Source organism: Nesoenas mayeri, assembly GCF_963082525.1.
Source record: "Nesoenas mayeri genome assembly, chromosome: 2".
NCBI classification, from domain to species: domain Eukaryota; kingdom Metazoa; phylum Chordata; class Aves; order Columbiformes; family Columbidae; genus Nesoenas; species Nesoenas mayeri.
The window spans coordinates 125,328,247-125,351,259 of record NC_137543.1 but is presented as its reverse complement, the minus strand read 5'-3'; the positions used below and the strand labels follow the sequence as shown (position 1 = coordinate 125,351,259).

Below are 23,013 nucleotides of genomic sequence, written 5' to 3'. Positions count from 1 at the left end.
CCTCATAGAGTGCAAACCTCTCAAAGAAAAGACTGCAGCTGTAGGGAAGGATATACAAAGAAAGCCCACTGTGCACAAATTGGTCAAATACTGCTAACAGAAAAACAAATTCAGATAATAGTAATAGTAAAAAGATGAATCTCCCCGTCAGGAAGTAGCTATGAAGATACATTGTCAGCTTATGTAGGCCACAAATGATAGGCAATTTGAAAGCATTCATTGCAGTCCCACTGATGAAGATGGGCTGCATCATTGTTCCCCAGGTGTGGCCACTGGCTGTGTTCCCCATGCAGCCTGGCCCTCTCCTGTTTGCCTGAGCAGAGGCCACATTCAGGAAATGTTCTTCATGTTCCCTGGAGCCCTTGGCATTTATTGCTATGAAAACATTAATTTATACCCCTTAGTTTTGTCCTCTCTTGGGTGATGTCAGTAATAAGCGGATGTTCCAACAACCACATTAGAATCAATCCCAGTTTAACTGGAACAGAGTCATTTCACAGAAGTCTCATTTGCAGGTCAGTGAAGTGTGTTGTATCTGGGTTATCATGCAACGATCATCTTTTAGGGGGCTTCCTAGGCAGGAATTGCTCCTTATCAGCCTCTCACAACTGGCTCATCTCAACATGTGAGACTCAGTGGCCTGCAGGCAATGCATGTCCCCATTGGATGGGACAAGGCACTTCTTAGTGGTGCATACTCTTGGGGTTTAGCCTCCTACCTGGCAAAACAGCTTAGCTGTTGACCTTACAACCTGATTTTACTTTAGTTTTTGTATTTTTATCTGGAAAGGTGTTCTGCCACCCTCGTGGATGGTCTCTAAAATGTTTAGAAGCTATTAATGTGTAATAAAAAAATTACACTTCAATGACTTCTGTAAAACTCAGACAGATATTAGTTATATATCTGTCAGAAAGGTTATTTCTTAAGTTCTCTCTAGTATGAAGTTTTTTTATGGCTTAAGGATTTATTTTTTTTTGGGGGGGGGGAGGAGTGCAACAAGTTTTAAAATGTTAAACTATTAGAAACTGCATTTTTAAAAAAGAGCTCAGAATAATCCAGATTCCTGACATGAAGCCATTATTTTACAAAGACCACTTCAGCACTGCTAAAATTTCTGTTTAAGCTTATGTGTCACATATATGAGCAGAAAAATAAAATAATGTAATTCCTTCAATTGGTGCAAATCCTATTGCTCTCTACATGCAAACTACTTGCTGGTGAAACGCATTGAAGTTAATTACAAAAAAATGATGCACACAGGAGAAATCTTGCTTGGGGTATAATAAAGGTGGTATTCTTGTAAGACAAGGTTATTTTGTCCTCCTGTATGAAGGCCTCAACTGAAAATTTTTGTGTGCTTTCAAAGAGCATGTAAAAGAGATTTCTTACTGCAGGCAAAGCAGTAGGGTATGAACCTTAGTCTGGTATTTACAGGTTTATATTTCTAAACTCTGTATTTTACTACGTTAATACCAAAACTGGACACTCAAGTTTCCATCAATAGATCTTCCTCAAAGTTCATTCCAGACACTAGGAGGCTTTCTAACTGGTAGCATTAAAAGAATACAAAACAATGATTAGAATGTCTGTACTTTTTTATTAAATAGTATGTGTCTCCCTCTTGTAAATAATACTTTATATTTTTCACTATAGTGTCTCAAGCAGTATGTGCCTGAAGAACTAGTACTATGGGTACAGATACTCCAATGCATACAGCAGCTGAAATACACGGATGAAAAATAGATTTCCTTGGGTTTTATTTGCTTCTAGTTTTTTTTTTTTAGGAGTGGAAGAGGGAGAAAAGAGCTTTTAGCAACCTCCTTACTCCATTTAATGCTTCCTCAGAAAGCCTGCAGCACAGATTACAAGACTGAGGTTTTCCTAACACTTAGAGCAAACATTTTAAAGCTGTAGTACTGTTAACATAGCACTTTGGACCTTGCTGTGCTATCAGATATGCTCCATAGCCCAGATCTCACAAGACTGACTTTAGTGGGAATAGCATTTGGCTCTGTATAGCTATTTCTTTGGCTAATATAAACGAATGAGGTGCTTAATTTGCATTTGGATTGGGGTGATGGGAGTGCTAAAGTTCTCCCTATGAAAATTCCCAGAACTGAAAAGTGGTTTTGCTTTGTTCTTACTAGGCCTAATTGTTTATATTCAAACTCCTTTGTTTTATTTTTTTCAGTCCCTATTCAGACAACATCCTCATTCCAAATAATTTTTAAAACATGTTATATTCACAATTTTAGCCACATTATTGCAAAATGAGAAAGATGTAGTATTTGGGAATATTATTCATGAACTGTTATGATGCCATGGCATTGGAACATTTACCAGTACAATGTTAAAAATCTGGATCTTTTGCTTAGCTCTAGTATTGATATTTTAACTGATAACATGAGATATTTGGAAAATATGCAACATGAGTGCTGTTTTCAGGTGCTGGAAACCTTTAGCTCAGTAAGTTCTCCCATCCCAGGAAACTGTTGTTCCACATGTAGCAGCTTGACTGCAACGTCTGATAAAAACATGACTCCTAAAATGATCATTCCCACTCACCTGAAACACTCGAACACTCCTTGTCCTGCTTTTCCCTTCTAGCTTTTTCAAATCTCTCTCTGTTACATTCCACCTTGCTCCCCTTATTTGTTCTCATCAGTGAAACAGATGTTTCCCTGAGACATGGCATAATATTAAGCAACCTGTAAAAATAAGATTAATTTTCCATTAGCTGACATGGAGTAGAGACTAGACTGTGGTGATGTTCCTGGCTGATCCTACCGCTGTAATTCCATTGACTTCAATACATTGTCTCTCATTTCTACAAGTTTAACTGGTATCGCATCTAAACAAAAGTTCTTTATTTGCTGTCTGCTGTTTTGAATTAATATAGAGCAAGTTCTTATCAAATATAAGAAATGACTTTTCAATCTGTCTCTATGGGAAACAGATAATATTGAAAATGTTTCTTCTTACTAAAGGCAATCATTCTGTGACAACCATATGAGCTGTTGAAATTCAGCTATCTTGAGTGCAGTGAGAAGATTAGGAGAAGGCCAAGAGTCAGGATGCTGGCTCTCTTAGATAGTCAAAGCTGTCAGGTGTAATTTGGGTAATTGTCTTGAAAAAATATTCCTTCCTGTCTATCAGAAATTCAGCTGCAACTTTTTATTAGTCCACCCACAGTACCACTTACAACATTCTGGCTAGGGAGGAGTTGTTATCAAATAAATAAATAAGCTTATGTGTTGACTTTGGGAGAAGCTTTAAAATTAGGTCTGTAAAGCTAATTCTTCAGTTATTTAAATATTTATTTCAATAACATACCTCTACTCATATCTCAGGATTTTACTCATTTTCTATTTGTATTGTAATTTACAGCACTTCTGAAAACAAGAGCTCAATCATGACTGAACCAGTGTACTTTGACACACTCTGCAATAGCAAATTTCCCCCTGCACACTTTATCACACACCTGCAACCAGAACCTTTAAAGTGACTGGATGCCTGGCTCCCAGTGAAGAATTTATAGCCTGAAGTACCTCTCAGGACAATGGATGGCAGATTTAGGTGCAGAGTGAGGAGAATAACAGCTGAGTAGAACCAGTGGGAAATGCTGAAAATAAGGTTTTGCCTTCAGGCCCCTTCACTTGAGGTTTATATGCCTCAGACTGGGCTGCAGTAAAGTTATTACCCCTTTTCACAGGTACTGAAGCACGTGTGTGTTTCATATGATGGAACTTAACATAGAAATCCCTCAATTAGTGTTGATACAAGCTATTAATTCTAGCAGGATTGAGTTTTCTGTAAGTTTATTTGTGTTTGCACAGCATTGCACATGTGACAGTGAGGATTTCTCCTTTCTGCAGCACTTCTTGCACTCCTGTGAGTCTGCACAAGCAGCTTGGGGTTGTCTCCATCTAGATCACAGGTGTGAAGTGAGTTGTTCTGGTGAAAAACAAAACAAGAGGCCTCCAATTTATTTTGCCCATGAAAGGAGGCAGAAGCATTGTTACTGAATTTCACTTTTTTTCAGCATGGGGTTCAGGTACTGGAACTTCTATTAAGGTACGGAAGATATAGGTAGAAGGAAAATCTCTTTAAGAGAGCACAATATCCTAATGTATGGGTTACTTCGCTCAACATTCTCCCAGGTCAGCTCTCTTCCTTGATTTCCGGTTGTTCTTTTCTTTCCCAAACTGATGTGATTTTAATAGAGGAATGGCTGATGCTTGAGTCTCTACCCAGAGTCCCCAGTGTCGAGGTGAAGATAGAGATGAAGGCTGAAGGCAAAGTGGATGAATGATCCTCACTGGGTGCAGACAGTAGAGATTCTCTGCATGTTTTAATCATGGTGGCATTTCTGACCTGATGCAGAAGTTGGCTAATATGGCCTATCCAAAATGTAGATGTCTAATGTCTCAGATGTCATCTTTAGGTTAGGCTCTTGAGCTTTGGTTCTTAAATCTTGTCTGAGTCCTTTGTGGCTCCTCTAAAGATTCAGTCTTGTCAGAATTTCATAAGTTAACATCAAGCTGGAATATCCATAAAGAGAGTCATTGGCCTGTAAATCTCTTGTGTTTCAACAGCTTGGGAAGTTTTCAGTTCTGGGAAGCTTTTTCCAAGCTTATGCTAAGAAACCTGAGGCAGCCTTTGTTAGGTTTCTTGAGGTCCTGAGCAATTTTGCCAGGAATTCTGAAGTTGCAAATTTAAGCATATCCTTGACGATAGATACTTGTGGCATTGGTATATTTATTCAGGTAAAAACTCAGGCTATCCTCTTTTCAGAAGGAAGACTATTTTTAGGTACATGTATCTGCTAGTTCTTCCCCAAAAAATGTATGTTATTGAACTAATATAATTTTCTGGTGCTCTTGGACCCAGCATAACCATGGAATAAGTAACAGTAGAAATAATATTGGAAAAATCAGTGTTATCACTCCCATTCTTGGTCAATATAGTATGTAATTTGTTAAAGTAATAATTAGTTAACTCTTCACTCTTAGTATTTTCATATTATGTTAATCCTAATAGTGTATTGTAGAAGCAGGTAAATATTCACGTCATGAATTTTTTGCAAGGCAGGTTAATGACTTAAATGACTAGATGTGACACAAGAGTTGGTCTCAAAGCTGAGACAGAGGCTTGGTTTTTATTTTTTTATATATATAAATTATCTCAACTATTAATGATCCCAGATCATTCCAGCTCTGTCTCTGCACATTTTCTTCTGTTACATAATGAATAAATTTGTATTTTGTTGTCTTAATTTTTTGTCATTGGTAATAACAAAACCAGTTACTTTGGAACTATGATCCTTTCTGATTTTCAAGAGACAACTTTAAGGATTTTTAAAAATATATCGTGCATGAGTGTTGACATCTTCCAATTTAGTAAAATGAATTATAATGCTCTGCTGACGTGGGGTATCTGTGTCAATGGTCCATTATTGTGTGGAACATACACACCCATATACTCACCTGTCTATTTAGATATTGGGGGGATGGGAGGGTGGCGGTGGTGAATTAATCTGGCTGAAAAATAATTTCTAACTAATATATGAAGGAAATGTTTATGGTTACCACTCTTGTGAAACATTTAGGGGCATTGGTATCTTAAAGACTCAGCCAACTAGTTTGGACTATTTTTTGCAGCACTTTCATGAGATAATTAGCCCCTGGACTGTCATACATGAATGAAAACTAGGAATAAACTAAATGGGCAAAGACAATTACTTTGGAGCTATGAATCTTTTCAAAGCACTCATCTCACAAATAGTTGCAAACTCCATTTGTTACATTGTACATCCTTTAAAAGAGACAAGGTACCACAACATTGAAGCATTTCACAGCGATCAAGTATTCTAAAGCAGTTGAAACAGAAATTTTAAACTCCAGGAGAATGCTTTACACTAGATGCTTTTTAATATTTTAAATGGTTTGGAATCCTCTTGATTTTTACCTCTCAGTAAAAATAATGCTTTTATTGTATGCGCAACGTGTACGTTTTCTATGAATTAATGCTTCACGTGCACATTTTCCAACCTTGTAAGAACTAAAATAGATAAATTCATTAAAATAATGAAAGTGGTGAAAAAAATGTAGTTATTTTTTTCAAAATAATTACAAAATATTTATTTAAAGTCTACTGGATATCTCCTCTGAATGCTTAAAACAATTCTGGTGTACAATACTATATATAGAGCCCAATTTGGAGAAGCTTATAGTGTGAAATATTTATGAAAGAAAACTTACTCTTTTATCTTCTTGGGTTACAGTTTTAATTAAGCATAGTTGGGGAAAGTTCATTTAGTTTTTGAAGAAGAAATCCTATTTGTAGATTATCATAGCTATGCACAATTTTTAGTATAATACGAGCAGAGGCACATAGTTTTTCACTCATTTGTCAACCTGTTAGAATAGACACAGAGAAATTTAACTGCTATAAGGAGCTTTTATATGTACAGCTGTAATTACCTGGACATGTGTTGGAAATGTGTGTGGAAACGTATCTGCACTTGTTAAAGACTAACACGAATGAAGGTCTCATAAAGGTTTATCTGAAAAACTGGCCCTACTTTTCTGCCTGCTTTATATGTAAAATGTACTTTCTAGGAAAAGTTTTCTTTATTAACAACCCTTGCTTGAGACCCATGTATACCAGACCTTGCCAGGTTTTAAAATAAAAATTAAATTTTAAGATATCCGTAGAAATTAATTTTGTGGCAATCATTCAGTTTTGCATTTGAAAATCCAAACCACTATTTTTGTGATGGAGCGGTGTCAAACCAAAATGTCATTTGTTGAACTGAACTGAAACATTTCCCTTGCGTTTAGTTTAACATTAATTTGTATTTCAGCTGCTCTGGGCCTTAGTAGATCTTACTCAGCCATTCTTCCCTGCTGTTCTTTTCTACAAGCTCAGTTGCTTGATTAAGCTATATTTTCCTTTATGAATGGTACTTTACTTTCAGATTGAACCTTTTTAGCAATCACAAAATACCCCAGGACTTTGATATCCCATTGGAATTGCAGCCCAGAGGGGGGGGGAAAAAAAAAAAAAAAAAAAAAAAAAAGGGATGAAATTACCTTATTAAAGAGACTGTGAAGTTTTTATGTAGTTATTAATATATTTCCAAGATTTTGCACCTAGTACAACATTTTTTAGACAATTTTAAGTGAAAAATAAAAATCTGGTGTGTGGGTAAAGCCCCTGAGATTTGACAAAGTTGAAAGTGTCCTGCGGTGTCTAACCGCAGATTATCTACACATCATTAATTAATTCCACAAAGCAGTTTTTATCTCAGTGGAAAAGCTGGACCAATTTCTACAGCTGTAATAGAAGTTCTCAGTGCTACACATAGGGGGAAAAATCTGCTCAGTGTAGCCCCCATAAGAGGGAATAATCCCAAGAGGTAAAATAATACCATGATCTTTTCACATGGCTTCTGTAATGGAAATACTGTAGAGCATAATCTTTTGAAAGTTGAAAATATTGTTCATAAAAACCTTGCTCAGTCAATTAGAAATTACATCAGTGTCTTTAACCCTTGACTATTGTATTTTGAATTGTAGAAATGTTGACTGGAGGTAATCTGTGGGGATTATTTAGTCCAGCAAGCCAGCTGAGGCAGGACTATCACCAGCACTAAATTGAGTAAGACACAGCTTGCTCCCTGCAAGTCCTGAAAAATAGCAAGTCTAGAGGGGCTGCCATCTCTTTGGGTTACTTGTTCTACCATTACACTACCCTCCTTGGAGAGCTTTGTACCAGTTTGCTAAAATGTTAGTGTCTATTACACTTTGGTGTAATAGGATGTTTTGTTAGGATTTCCCAGATGCATCTACTTTTGATTCCAAAGCTCACAGCTTGGCTATTCAAATTACAATGTCTCAATCCAGTTTAAACCCGCAAAAGGTTGCTATGTATTTTGAAGTCTTTTCAGCAGCTGCCTCTTTCAGACCCATCACATAGGTAAAGATACTAGGGTATTAGAATGCCATATTGCATTCCATGGACATTCCATAAAGACTAAAATTGCTTTTATTTTTTTTCTATAGCACAAGCATGGTTTACTTTTTTAATCTAGAAATGTCCTTTGTGTATTTTCTATTTATTTATCCTTTTTTCCTGCCCTTTAACAGAGCAGGTACTTGATAAAAGATGGGTTTTCTTGCTACCAGAATGGAAAATCATTTCCATACAAAAATGAATAAATTATTCAATACTCATTTCTTTCCAGACTTTCTTCCATTTCCACATACACTGGAAAATATTCATGACTCTTTCATACTTCCAGGCAACAGTGTTCAAAGTTATCTAGTAACTACTTTCAGCAAAAGAAACTAATATGGAGTTGTGAGAGTATGTCATGGCACTCTACAGTCTGTAAGTTTTACACAAATCAGATTCTGTGAAAATAATTATACCTAATTATTCTAAACCATTTTCCATTGTCAGATCTAAGATACCTATGGATAAAAATTCTAATGCCTAGAATTTCCTTATGTCATACACTTCAAAAAGACCTGTCAGGTCTTCAGACACAGACATTTTATTTCAGAGCTGCTGTGACTTTAAGCATGTAGTGTGCTTTCCAAACTAGACACTGGGTTTCTTTTTTACTTTTTATTCCTTTTTTGCATCAAGCCTTCATAAGGCTACCTGACTTGGACATCATCCTGATCCAGAAAGCAGCACAGTGGCTCCTTAGATGAGAATGTGTAGGAAACTAATTAGATGATATTATGAAATCTATGGATTAAGCAAGGAGAACATTGCAGTAAGGGTTAGCATATTTAGCTGTTATCTAACTAGCATGGATGTTATTAGTATAGAAGACAAGGAGAAGTAGATGTCATGTAGACTGCAGCAGTCTGTACTGACCCAACTGAACTCCATACCCTGTGTGATTACACAAGCTAGTCAGATGAAAACTAACGTGGTTTTCTTGCAATTCTGCAATAAAATGAAATGAAATGAAATCATTTATAACCAGACCCACTAAAGGAAATAGCTTCTGTGCTGAGGCATCTGCCCCCGTTTTACCAAGTGGGAGGCTGCTATTGAATGGATAGAAGATGCTGAAAATTGTCATGATTGCTGGGGTGGGAGAGATGGCAGGAAAGGGGAAGGTATTCACCATCAAGGTCCACCTATTTCATTACTCAGCTATGAGAAACAAAGACGACTCTTTCAGGGGAGCCCAGAAGTAAATAGCTCCACTCTTACAGATTGCTGGCAGTTAGACAGTATGAAAATAAATATAGAATTTTTAAATACTTTTATAAAAAATATAGTCATTTATATCTTCCTCTTGCAAATAAATACTTTCTTTTACAGACATTTTAAGGTATTGATCACCACTATCATTGCCCCGAGGAAAATCTGTTTGCTGATTCTGGGTCAGGACTGTTAATATACTCACTGATAGGCCAGAGAAATTGCCATGTAAGCAGTGAAAGAATTTAGCCTGAGTTTTTCTGATGGTGAGACCTGACCAGGTGAGAATGTCAGGCAGAGGTGAGATTATTTTAGCAACTATCACAGGAGTTAGGTAATGCAGACCAAAAATGTTACTAGCAACCTTATAACTGACATTCTTCAAGGTTCTGGTTTGTGGGGGGTTTTGCTTATTTTGATAATAAAGTTTTTATTTTAATATAATATATATTGATCTATGGAAAAGGGTACTCATTTCTTAAAAAAAGAAAGGAATGTATCACCTGTAGTAGCTCAAACCTTTTTTGCCATAATTTGGACTCAAACACCTCAAACTGCAGTGCAGATTTCTAACGCTTTAGCTGACAGCATAAAAAAGAAAAGTCATTACCATTAATGTTATTGCAACAGCACCTGGGATCGTAGTTATGCGTCAAGACTCTGTTGTCTTCATTGCTGAATTAACACAGGATAAAAGGGCTGCTCTTGCCAAAAAGGGTATTACACTCTAAATATAAGATAAGAAAAACTCTAACAGATGGGTACAGACTGATGGAGCAGAGAGAAGCAAAGAGGGCATAGACAGACATGCTCTTTGCACTGAATGGACTAGAAGCACTAATGTTTCTAATTCCAAGCTTAGCTGCAAGGCATTTGATAGCCTGGAAAAGGACAGTACAAGCCCGTTTTGTTAGGGAGCAGTAATGTTAAATGCTGAGACTCTTTGTGAAGTGACAGTGTGAACACCTCCTTAAAAGAGATTATTTGCAAGTGGTTTATATGCTTCTAATGATATGCTTGCAATTTTATTTCTTAAATTATCTATAGGTTTAGACTTGTATACTTCGCCTGTAACCTAAAAAATAAATTAATAATATGTGACATTGGAAAAAAAAAAAAGTTTATGTATTTATCTTAGTAATTTATTTATTTATTTTAGTTTAAGAACCATAAAGAAAAAAAATTGGATTTTGTTGTTGTTGTTGGATTATTTTTTTTTTCAAGGGGAGGGGAAATTAAAAAAAAAAGAGAGAGAAGGTATTTTTCTTCACTACAAATACATTCATGACATTAGAGCTGTGTATAAACTATTTCTAGTAAAAAGAAAATTTTAATTCAAATCATTAGCTATATAGAGCGCTTTGTATATATTGACTGCCATAGCCATGGAAGGTTAATATTGCAAATATCCTCATCTTGTCCTTTCCATTAGTGGGGAAAAGAAAAAAATACTTTTGACTTGCAAAAGCAGGAAGGATTTAAATCTCCCACATTTCCAAATATAGCCATCTGAGAAATTACTGTTGATAAGAGCTGTACATGCTTGACACAAATAAGGAGAGTTTCCAGTACATGTCTTTTCTAAATTTATCTACTCCTTGATAAATGAGACTGAAGGAATTTATGACCTAGTTTTGCAGGTATGCAGGTGCATTTATCATGTATACTGGAGCTTCTATGCAAGAGTATGTATAGATGTTTAGAGAATTATCATAAAATATCAAAAGGAATGTGTTCCTAAAATTCTTATATATAGCTCTTGTATGTGATATAGCCAGATGTCTATCTTGGAATAAACGTATCTTCTACTGTAAGGAAAATCTTTATTGTGTTAAACTATGAGACTGTTGTGAAGGCATATTGGAGGCTTCCTCACCAACATAAACAAAAGAGGTATGCAGCGGTCTGATTTGTTTAGACATTTATGGAATAGCAGTTGTGTGTCTCAGAGTTGGAATCTGCAGCCTCATGTGACAGCAAGGTAGTTACACAGCAGTGGGATGAGAGGGACAAATCACTCAAATCCTGCCCAGTTATCCTGCATGGCTGGCCCATCAAACAGGACAATTCAGACATTCAGTTCCCATTCCACGTGACAGATGGTCCTGGAGGAAAAGTCCTCCAGTAATGACCTCTACAGTCATGCAGAACACCAGCTAGCTTTTTTGGAGACTGTCTTGGAGCTCCACTCAAAAGGACATATCTTGCCCCTACCCCTCCCTTTCCTTCCTCTCCAGAATACACAGTAGCTGCAGACATGAAATCACTTCTCTGGAAAGGGAGTTTTTTGCCACATGGGGAAAGAGAAATGTAAGTAGCTAATTTACGTGAACTAAATACCATCTTAAGAAATATTTGGGGTTCTGACTGTGGAACTGTGTCTGGGCTGGTCCTTAGTGACTTTTACACTCACTGGAAGAAAAATTTAAAGTACTTTGCGGACAAAAGAGAATAGGACTTCATCTAGAAATGATAATGTTTAATGCATGAACATAGGTTCTGGCTACAAACTGGGGCTTGAAACATATGCAGCTGTTGGTTATTCAAATATGCTGTGCTTTGGGGACTGTTGATGTAGCATTTTGCATTAGGTGGAAGAGGTGCAGAACTCCACCCTGTTCTTACTGGTGACTAAATATATTTTAAATATATAATTCCAACATTGTTTTCTAAGAAAATGTTAACATTACAAGTATTTAATATTGAACCTATTGCTCTACCACTTACAAGCCGTGAACATGACAAGGAGTGATCAACCAAAGTCTTGGCATCTATAGTACCTTCACTGGGGTGGATTACAAGTTTCCTATGGGATAAAAAGTATCTCTTCTTGCACTGGTGACCTTACAAACTGAAAATATAAATTTTTTAACAAACCACACCTTGCTCATGAAAAGAAATTAAATGCTCCCTGCAAAGGAATTTCATCAGTACATCCAAGAGGACACGAATTTTACCATGAGAATATAGAAATTTTACTCTTTTATTCTAAGCAGTGATACTTGTAATTGGGAATTGTTTTGTCAGATAATTAGTGCTTAATTGTCAGATTTTCAGCACTTTATGGGCTCAGCTGTGTTTTTGTTGTTGTCAACAACACTACAATTAGATCTTAGATTTTCTTTCTTTTTTAATCCCTTGATTCAGCACCTCTTCTTCCTGAGACTACTAAATTCATTGAATATTTATTGCACCGTGAAAACTTCGTTTACAGTGAGCAGAATGGGTCAATATCTTGTTATGACTTTGTCGAGTTACATGAGTTAAGGCTCCACAAAATGTAATTATTTTTGTGATAGTTTCTAAGTATATATTCAAATAGAAATACAACAGCCAATTTATTTACTAAGAGTATTAGTCAGCCTTACAAAAGAATTATGAAGGATGTGACTTTTCAAATTCGATCATGTTTTGGTAGACCTGACAAACATTAAGCTTTGTATCTAAAAATGCTCTAATCAAAGGGAGTATGCATTTAGATTGGAAAACTCCACAGGTTTTAAAAGTCTTCAAAACATCTGTCTCATTCTGTCTCTAGATAGTTAAAAGTTATCATTTCCTCTAGACCAGTGCCTAAGAAGAACAACAGGTAATGTATCTGCAAAGCGTACTCCATCATTTAAGGCAAGCATTGAAAAGGAACCAGATATGAAAATAATCAGTTCACTTACATCCCTTTGACTACAGAAATTAATGGATCTTGAGTATGCAAGCTCCATACAAGCAAGGCGTACACTGACCTGTAATTTTTATCTTTGTTTTTCTTTTCTGACTACACTATATCCAAGTTCAGACTTTCTCTGGATGATGTTATAGATGCTTGAAAATCAGTGATAGAATTCCCAAAGTTCAACAGAGCATTGCAATTTCATCGGACATAGGTTCAAATCCTGATGTTTTTTTCTTTATTTTTTTCTATAATAAAGAAATGAACTAGATGCAAAGATATAGTCTATATCTCAGCGTGTTTGTATCTTGGATTTTGGTTCATGCCCATCTCCTACTTAGTTTGAGCAGATCCTAAAATTTGTTGCTCATGAATCATCATCTATAATTTTGGAGAGAAGATGTGAGTTCATTAAGCTTTGTTTTTGAGAAGGAAACAAAGAGTTTTGAAACTCTCTAATATTTTTTCTTTTAATATTCAAATATAACATTTCTTATCATTGTCATCATTTGCGACTCCCCCAAATTCTGGTGTTCATTATTTCACAGGTGTAAATTATATATATAGTACTTACATAAATTAAGGCTCTATTTTCATTAATGTATTAGACTTTAAAAATATTAACATTTCAGATATGAAGAAATAAAACTTCCTATAAAATTGGTACTCTCCCCAGTAAACATTTTATCTACTTAATAGAAAGAGACGTAGAGTACTGGTTAAAAAAAGAGTCATTTTTTTTCCTCTTTGATTACATATTAAAGGAATTTTTGGTGGTTTTTAGTGTCTGTAATGTGCATGGGCTCCAGTCCTGAGGTCACAGAGGGCAGCCTTGAGTGGTTTTGTGTGCCCCTACCATAATGGCTCCAGCCACAGGCAGTTGAGATAAAACTGTACTTCATATAGTCCTAGTTAAGTCTATTTCTTTTCATGCATGTGAAGATGTTCCTTTAGTTCTGTCACACTATGAGTCTCATGCATACCCATGTAACATGTCATTCCACACATTTTTAGAATAAATTATTTTGGGAATGACTTTAATATTTATAGGCAGAGTTTCAGTGCTTGAGAAAAATATTAATGTCCTTATCATTTTTTTTTCTTTCTCATTTTAGATCTCTACTGTTTGCATGCAAGTATGCTAGCAAAATAAAGACCAAGGGGAGTAGATCAATGCCAGCATTTCCTCATTGTCATGCAACCATTATGCTTATGTCTATTGTACTAATATTGAAGTGTTTCTAGTCTAAATTTCATGCACTACCGCTTAACTTTTACTTATTTTGAATGCCAGCTAATACTTTTCTTCAAATATAGCCTCTAGGCCAGGCCTGTTCCTCTGTAGCCTGTAACTGCTGATATGCCATATAGATGCACTTCAGATTTCCTCTTACACATGTAGCATTTATTTATTGTCTTCATTTTGAAAAGAGTATTGACTCATATCCTGTATTTTACTGTTACGTAATTACGCTATTTGAGCACACATGATGGAGCTGCATTTTCAGACTCCTAGAACCTGCAGCTGGATGATACTTCCAGGATTGTGAGTTTTTCCGGTTTTAGTACATACTTTTTTCTAATCTGTGTGGAAGAAAAGCCTGGTTCATGTTTTGTTTGTGACCTCGTGCAATAATGTCTGCCACATTTACAATCCTCCAGAAGCAGTGGTTGAAAGTATGATTGTTCCTGTCATCTCTGGGGATCTTTAATCCTTAAACCATCTGCTCTGGTACCTGAGAGCTTCTCCTGACATTACAGGCAAAATTTCATCATCAATCAAACCTGTATACAAATGATCAAGTTTTGTAAAAATGAGAGGGTAACAGCAACGTTCCACAAGATTAAGTAGTAGGAATGGAGGCATTTAGTATATCAATAGTCTGGGGAAAAAATGCAAATGTTTTAGTAGGAAAAAACTGCAGATGAAAAAACAGTTTGGCTAGACAGGGATTAAAGCAGCTTTGAGGATCTTCAGAAGCTCTTGAATACCTTAAATAAATAATCACCATGAGAACAGAGACAATGATTATTCAATAATGCAGAGTCATGCATACTAGAAAATGCAAAATTATTTAGTCTTCTTATCCAACTCTAAATTTTGAATGAACTATATTAGTCAGAAACAACTAGGGAGTAACTGTGCAAAATTATTTTGAAGAAATCTTAAAAGCAAAGCTAATGTTTTAATGTCTAATGAATGGTAATTAGGGTTTGATAAGGTAGAATACATTCAATTATACTGTTATAGAAAAGGATGATAACATCTCAAATAAAACATTAGCTCTGGTCTCCCCTCCTCAAATGCTCTTTAGCTATGATGCATTATGGAGAAGCAACATGGGCAGTTGATGAAATTGATTTGGACATGTAAAATCTATCTCACAGAGTGTAATCATGAGTGCTTTCACAGAAAAACAAAAAAAAAAGAAAAAAAAGAAAAAAAAAAAGAAAAAAAAATGCTTACTTGTTCTTACTTGTTCTATCTTAGCTGCTGTTTCACCCTAAGATTTATTTTTTGGAGTTCAATATTTCAAGGAAACAGAGTAGAGAGAGATACAAGCTAAATCTTGGCTTGAGATGAGTGTGATCTTTGCAACAGTTTTAAAATGGAAATACAAGATGATAATTTGCAGACTCAAACGTGTGTGTAATGAAAGAGTGGTGTGATACCCCATGCAAAGCTATAGCTCCTGCCTGACTCTAGATCTGAAATGAGGAGCTATCAGCAGTGACCAGGGACTGATGCAGTGGGAGCCAACATAGCTCTCAGGGCACATGGTGATCTTCATTTAAAAATGCATTTCAGTGACAAAGGATTTAATTTCTCTTGTATAGTTTTTATCTTTTCCTTAATGAGCCTAAACCGTTCACTGCAATACACAGTAGAAGGCATAAAATAAAAAGAGTTCTGTGTTAAAAGTTATAAGCTATTTATATCAGAAAACTGTATGTGCTCCAGTTCAGGGCATCATTATTATCACTATTTGTCCTGGTTTTGTTAAAAACAAGACCAGTTCCTTTTAGTGATTTTTCTTTCAGCTAAGTTCTTCTAGGATTATTATTATTATTATTGTTATTATTATTATTATTGGTAATAATGATAAAATAATAATCAGTGTTTGGTTATACATTTTGACTTTCATTTTCCAGCCTTCCTAGGTTTTGTTTGGTTTTGGATGGTTTTGTATTACCTGTTGTTTCATAAGGTACAGCACTAGGTTTTGGAGAAGTATAAAGAAGACATGGAATCTAATAAAGCCATTGCCATCTTTTGTACTTTCATTTAGAGTTCCAGAGGTTTTCAATTGAATCAGAAAAACAAAACTCAGCCTGAAACATAGCCCTTAGAGATAACCCATACTTGGCAGTGTTAGTTTACAACAGCTTTACTCAGTACATATTTTCTTTCCCTAATATCAGGATAACACTGATTACTCTCTTCCCCCACTAGCCCAAAAGAGCCAAGTATGGCTCTAAATGAAGTTCAAGTACTGTTTAAACACAAAAAGGGATGATGTGGGAGCAGATAGGCTTTTCTACCTTCACGTTTCCCCTAGGAATACTTAAAGTCCCTGAATTTGATGTGGAACCATACCTGAGAGAAGGTAGATCTTTGTCTCATGTTTTCTCTTCTAACATCATCACCACTGGTCTACTTGGGAACTGTTTCTCCTTTCAGTCATTCAGGAATGCTCTAAGAGGTACTCGTCATACACACCTCTTTGTACTTCCTGACACAGTAGCTCAGAATAAACCAGAGAGTTTTGGTCTACTTTTTAACTGGAAAAAATGTTTGTCTGTTTTATAGAATAAACGCTGTAGGTAATTAATGCAACTATTTTCTAAGTTATTGAAGTACCAGACAGGATTCTGATATGTTAAATATCTGGCATATAAGAAAAATCTAAGTCGTAGCATAGAATGAATCTGCAAATTATAGGGAGTGATATACATGTTCAGTGCGGTGTAAGCACCACACTGAGGGAAGACTGAGTTTCTGCATGTCCAGTGAATGAGATAATGTGTTTTAACATCCATTTATGAAGTCTGTCATCTATGGATTCTTATATGCTTGTTTATGTTTGCAATTGGGCACTTCCCAGATACAGGTAAATACAGATTCTTCAAGCGATTTTCAAAGTAGCCTAATGGAGCTAGATATCCAATTCCTACTGACTTTTCCAAAGGGACTTGATTACTTAAGTACTCTTCTTTCCTTTGAAAAAATCTTCCTCTTAATTATGCTAATCACTGCTTAAAAATGTTTTCAAAGTCACAGAGCTATATTTAGGTAATGCTAATTCAGAACCAGACAGCGTTCATAAGGCTACGTTCTAGGAAGCTTCCTCTGACTACAAGGTATATTTATTTTTTTCTTATTCACTGAGGGCAGGAACTAATTACTCAAGTTTGCTAGAGAATCTGCTGGGAGCTGTTACCTACAAGAAACAAAAAATAAGAGACATGAATCAATCATGCTATCTCACAACTATTTCCATTGGCTAATGGAAGTATTTAGAGCCAACAGTATCTTTTCTCTATCCCCAAATGGAAAAAATGTAGTGCCATCAAGAAAAATCTGAGAAGTATAGTTGATCTGAAAGATCTCACAGCATTTTATATACTTTGACTGAAACCACATCCTATGTAATTTCTTCAAACGTCCTTATTAGGATTATCTCTAACAGCTAAAATAGAAATTATAAGATGTAAACGTCCTTATCTGCAAATCAGAGGAATATATTTATTGGTTTTTCACTTTCAAATATACGTTTTTTGTTCCAAATCCTGCGGTCCATCTCTAAAGTTACCTAACAGCTTTTCTTTATGCAGTAGGCATTTTTTTTAACAATTATTAACAATTGCTAATAATTGATAACTGCTGCTGTTGTAGCTCAGTGATAGCACATTCATATTAATGATTAAGATCATTTTTCTGCCACAGAGTGCTCAACTCATCTCAGATACAGGTGTCCTGGCCAGAAGTTCTTATTAGCACCTGTAAAATGCTAATATTTTATTTGGTACTTTGGCAGTAGAATTATATTATACATATTACAGGGACTTCTACTGTTTGATGCAATGTAGGCATTCATTTTTGTACCTTACCTTTACTAGCAGTAGTGCACCCTTTAGGAACAATGATGTTTCAGTAAGGCTGTGTGTTTTGCCTTGTAACCTCAAAACTAAAGTGTAAAGTAGCAACCATTTTACACATATCTATCAATTTAAGAATGAAGTCATCCACCTTTTCTGGATAGCACTGAAAATGTGCTAGTCTGAAAGGGAAGTCTGTAATGTTTCATGTAAAATTACAATAGGTAAACTCTTCTATTTTTTGCCTGTCTGATAGCTGAAACTGAGATGCAGAAACTTGCAATCAGATGCAATATGACAACCAGGAACAATGAATGTGAAATTCATTTAGTTAACAAAAGGCAGAAAGATGGGAATACAGAGGCCAAGAATCAATGTCTTTTAGAACACTTCCAGGAAAGAGATTTTCTCCTAAAAGACATCATTTCAGTATTGGGACATCAGCTACAGTTATTTAAAACAAGTTATTTAGTTTGTTTCAGTTTTGCAGTTTTTCATATAAATAGAATACTTTCAAAACCTTATTTTGAACTGTATGATTGTATTTCTTTAGTTTAGGTTTAGATAGACCTTTTTTAACTCTGTCTCCTCTCTGCCAGGCAGAGGAAACAGTAGTGCACAGAAAGAGGACTGGGATACTGATATTGGTCCAGTTAGTTTAAAATAGCCTTATGTTATTAATAATTTGCATCAAGGCAAAATCAAGGAGATTTTCATATACTTTCTTGTCTGTTGGCGAGGTAAACAATCACAGTCAGTACTGCCAGCTTATGACAGTGCAGAGTGCTTTTGTTTATGCTTTTGATTAATTACACTGGCCTGCATAGAGTGGGTTGGCAGGGTCATGGCTGCACTTTATGTTGTTGTGACCCAGCCCTTCTGGCTTAGCTTTCTCTGGAGGAGAGCATGCAAGAGAGTACGGAGCTTAGGAGGGTGGCAGCCATGGCTCAACAAGTCTGTTGTAGGTGATAAATTCTTACAGACTTTTTCCCCAAATTAGCTGGAAGTGATGGGACAGATACTTTAAATCTGCCCCCAACTTTTGCAGAAATTCTATACAAAAGGTTTTCCCCCCGTTCATACTTGGGTTCATCCAAAATGAAGAAATGGATGCTGGCTGAAGTGCAGAGAAGGTGATTCAGGAGGTGATTCAGACTGTCAGGTCTCTGTTTTCAACAGGGGACCCCCCAACCCATTTTAAAATAAAACTGTCTGTCAATAACATTTTGCTTTGGCAGTTCTCACTGAGCATCCAAGAAAAATTCCCAAGCAAACTACTTAATGGGCAAAACTCGGCACACAAATTGACCATCTTCTTCATTCCCATAATGATTTTTGTGAAGCATTGTGCTTATGCAATTCATTCAGGTTGTTCGTTTTCCTTTTCCAAAACAGGAACTGCATACTTTTCCCTGATATGTTGCTTTGAGGGTTTTTTTTTGTTGTGTTTTTGTTTTTTCTTTTGTTGCTTTTTAAATATCTATGAGGCAGTAGCTAATTCTACTTTCTTTAGCACACATAGACTCATTTAGCAAAATGAAAGATTTAATGAACAATTTAGAAAATACTTAGTGAAGCATCTTTTGAAAATTAATTCTGCTTTGTAAGTGATGTTTAGTTGTTTGAGTCTTTTCTACTGTAAAAAAAAAAAAAAACAACATGTAGAAAGCTCTAAATATGTAATTATTATTATAACAATTTAGTCTTAGAATCTCAAAAAGCTTTCCAAGCATTAATTAATCAAAATAATCAAATCAATGTTGCATTCTTGCTGCAGTGTTACAGTGTTATTAGGTGATGATTATTTTTTTCTTTTCAGTGCCTTAATGGATTTTGTGAATTATCTAGTTAGACCTGTAATATGCAATTCAAAACCACTTGATTTCCATACAGAAATACAGTTTTATCATAAATAATCATGCATAAAAATTAATACTCGAGACACAATAATTTAAGTGCTGTAAAATTTCCTGCAGTTTAACGTTACTTTTATTTTTATAATCATGTGATGAATGCAGTGTCTTCTAAATATATATGTATGTATATATATATATATATATATATATATAGCATTGTTTTGCTTTACAGAATGTATAGTTTTCATGGTGCCAGTATTTCTTAATAGTTCTTTTCATGCTTTGTTTTTCAGGTTGGCTTCATGAGTTAGGAAAACGTATTGAGTCTCCTTACTATGAGAATAATACACTAGGAGGCCCATCAATCAGAAGTGCCTATATAGCTGCCCTGTATTTCACCCTCAGCAGCCTCACCAGTGTTGGATTTGGAAATGTTTCAGCCAACACCGATGCTGAAAAGATCTTCTCCATTTGCACAATGCTGATTGGAGGTTGGTACAAATGCTAAAAATCATGTAAAATGTAATTGGGGGGTAGGAACAAGTAAAATAAAAGCTGAAGTTTTGGTAAGTTTCTTTAAAACAAAAAGCACAACTGCAAGTTTAATTTAAAACGGAAAAAAAAAAAAAGGCTCTGTTGGGTTGGTTTTACATTAGATAGACTCTCTTAAAGGGGCATATTTCAAACCTTTTGATCACTTATGGTGACAAAAGACAGTCCTCACAGAATAAAATGCAAACTCACATTATTGTCAGTGGTTGTAGGCCCACCGTGTGCCAGGGGAGCATTTTGATTACATGCCAGGCACTTTTCCAGTCAGCCAAGTAATGGGTGTTCAGCTCCAGTTCGGTCCCCACAGCATCCTTGGGGATGATGGGGAGGGCAGGTGGGCAGCCCACCAGTGTATCGGGCCGTGAGCTGGTGCATATCCACATATGAAGGACCAGCCCAGCGAGAAGGCAATGGAGACAGGACAGAACCAGGAGGTCTATTTGCTGAGCCATAGCTGACTCTGTCATAAACAAAAAGCAGTTTAATTAAAACTGAGTAAATTTTAACACACCACTGCTTCAGATCTGAATCAAAATGCAATGCTTTTGTCATATTTGGAGCTCTTAGTATTATTTTTATTTACATTAATTACCTACTCGTACTGTTGGGGAAAACTATGTACTCAATTTTGGTCACCTTCTTTCTGTTGAGGCACCTGGGCACAACCCGTGAGCTGATGGCACGTGCAGAGCTTGGTAAGCCAAAGCTACTGGGGAAAGTACCTGCAGCTCTCTCTTTATCTTCATCTTCCTCCCCCAAAAAACACCTGTACTATTTCATAGTGTGTACATCACACAACTCAAAGATGCCACAGTGGGTATGAGGGGTAAAAGCAAACCACTGCTAGAGAGCTGCCCCCCTCATCTTTTGTTATGCTTGTGTAATTTTTCTCTAAATACTAGTAGGTATTTCTCCAGGGCTAGTCAGTAAGGCACTGGCTGTCAGTTTTGCAGCATAATTTTTCCTGGGCAAAAATAAATTGGTAACTTGACACTCAAAAGCCAGGCAACATGATGAATGACCTGTAAACCATATATTTGCAGCATCAAGTGATACAGAAATTTCTCAATGAATTATTGTCATTTTTCCCTGTCCTGAAAATAAGTGGCAATAATATAATGAATCATCTGATCCAAGAACGTTATCATTTTGATTTTGACAATATCACAAAAACACAAGCAGCTTTATGGATTGCTTTTGGTGGTAGCATAAAATTATAGTTTTAAAATACAGTGTGGCCTCTGTGCTTTGTGGGTTTCACTACATAAAATGTGTTTGAATGAAGGAAGGATTTTTCATTTCTATCAAAAAATCAAGAGATACCCTGTGTAAGGTGATGATGAATATTTAATTCACTTTGATATGGCCAAGCTTTCACAAACTTAATAGAGTAGAATGTAAAAGTATCCTATACTTTTATTCAGTTCAGTTATAGAAATTTCTTTTTCAATTCTTATCTTATTGAGCGGTAAAACTAATATGCTTGTGCACTGAATAAGTTGTGAAGAACTAGTTGACTGAGTGTAGGAAGAGGGAATGGAAAACTGAAAGGCAGACTTACTCATAGGCAAGTAGGTAGAAGAATGACTTTACGTCTGAGAGGGTCCAGTAAACAAGATAAAGCAGGTAAGAAAGGAGAGCAGGCTGGTTTGCAGATATTTTCTTGAGGAATTGTATTTTAGATGCTATTTAAAAAAAAATAGCCAGAGCAAGGAAACTTGGAGGAATTAGGATCATAAAGCGCAGACTGGTGAACACATCTCAGAAAATTCTACTAGGAATAAAATACTAGTCTGCATAGTTCAGGGCATAATATGTTTTCATTTATTAAAACATGTTTTGATGTATAGTTTCAGCTGATATTTAATTTTAAAATTCCCTAGTGGAAAGTGGTGTTTTGAGAAAAAAAATATGTAATTTTTTTACAGTTTTAGTTTATGAAATTCCAGGTGTAATGGATGGCATGATTTAGTTTATCGGTAATTTGGCTGTACCTCTTTAATGTGTGCCAATACAAATTGAAAGAATGAAATCACTGCAACCCTAAAGAAAGTTGAAGCCAGAAAAAAAAAATCAACTCTTAATTTAACAAGTAAATAACTTGTTTGATTTTTACCTACCTTTTAGTATTAATTTTTGTTTTGCATGAATTTGGAACTATAATTTAAGAAAAGTAATATTGTGAAGATGAACCATCTTATTCTAGATAGTATTTCTTCTTAAAGAGAAGTTATTTATTAAAATTTAACCACAATTCCTAAGATACCTAGCTTCTGTAAAATATTAGTCAGTCCTGCAAATGACCATACAACGTGTGTCTTGTATTCACCGTGTTCTTTGTGCAGAGAATGTGCAGTTTTGTATTTATGAGACTGGATGCCCTTCTAGTAGCTCAAGTTCTTTCTGGGATCAGAAGTGTTCCTCTCTTTCCTAAGGAAAAATAATGTAATTTGGACTATCTGTTAAAATCAAGACCACTTTATGAAAATACAGCTCCTAGAAGTTTGGGATTTTTTGACTTTTACTTGGTTTTAGAGAATGGATTAATAGATTTCTTACAGAAAGCAGGGTGGGTATGTGATTATTTGATAAAGAAAGCTAATGCCTCTC

At 35.7% G+C, this 23,013-nt stretch overlaps 1 protein-coding gene across 1 annotated transcript in view; it reads left to right on the top strand.

The window, feature by feature from the left end:
- The window catches only part of KCNH8 (potassium voltage-gated channel subfamily H member 8), a gene marked incomplete at both ends in the record, with an annotated part of 188,164 nt that overhangs the window by 123,695 nt on the left and 41,456 nt on the right, over nucleotides 1–23,013 (top strand). The window contains one exon of the mRNA XM_080339990.1: nucleotides 20,145–20,342. Within this exon, the coding sequence (XP_080196116.1) occupies nucleotides 20,145–20,342 (198 nt within the window). The remainder of the gene's footprint in view (nucleotides 1–20,144; nucleotides 20,343–23,013) is intronic.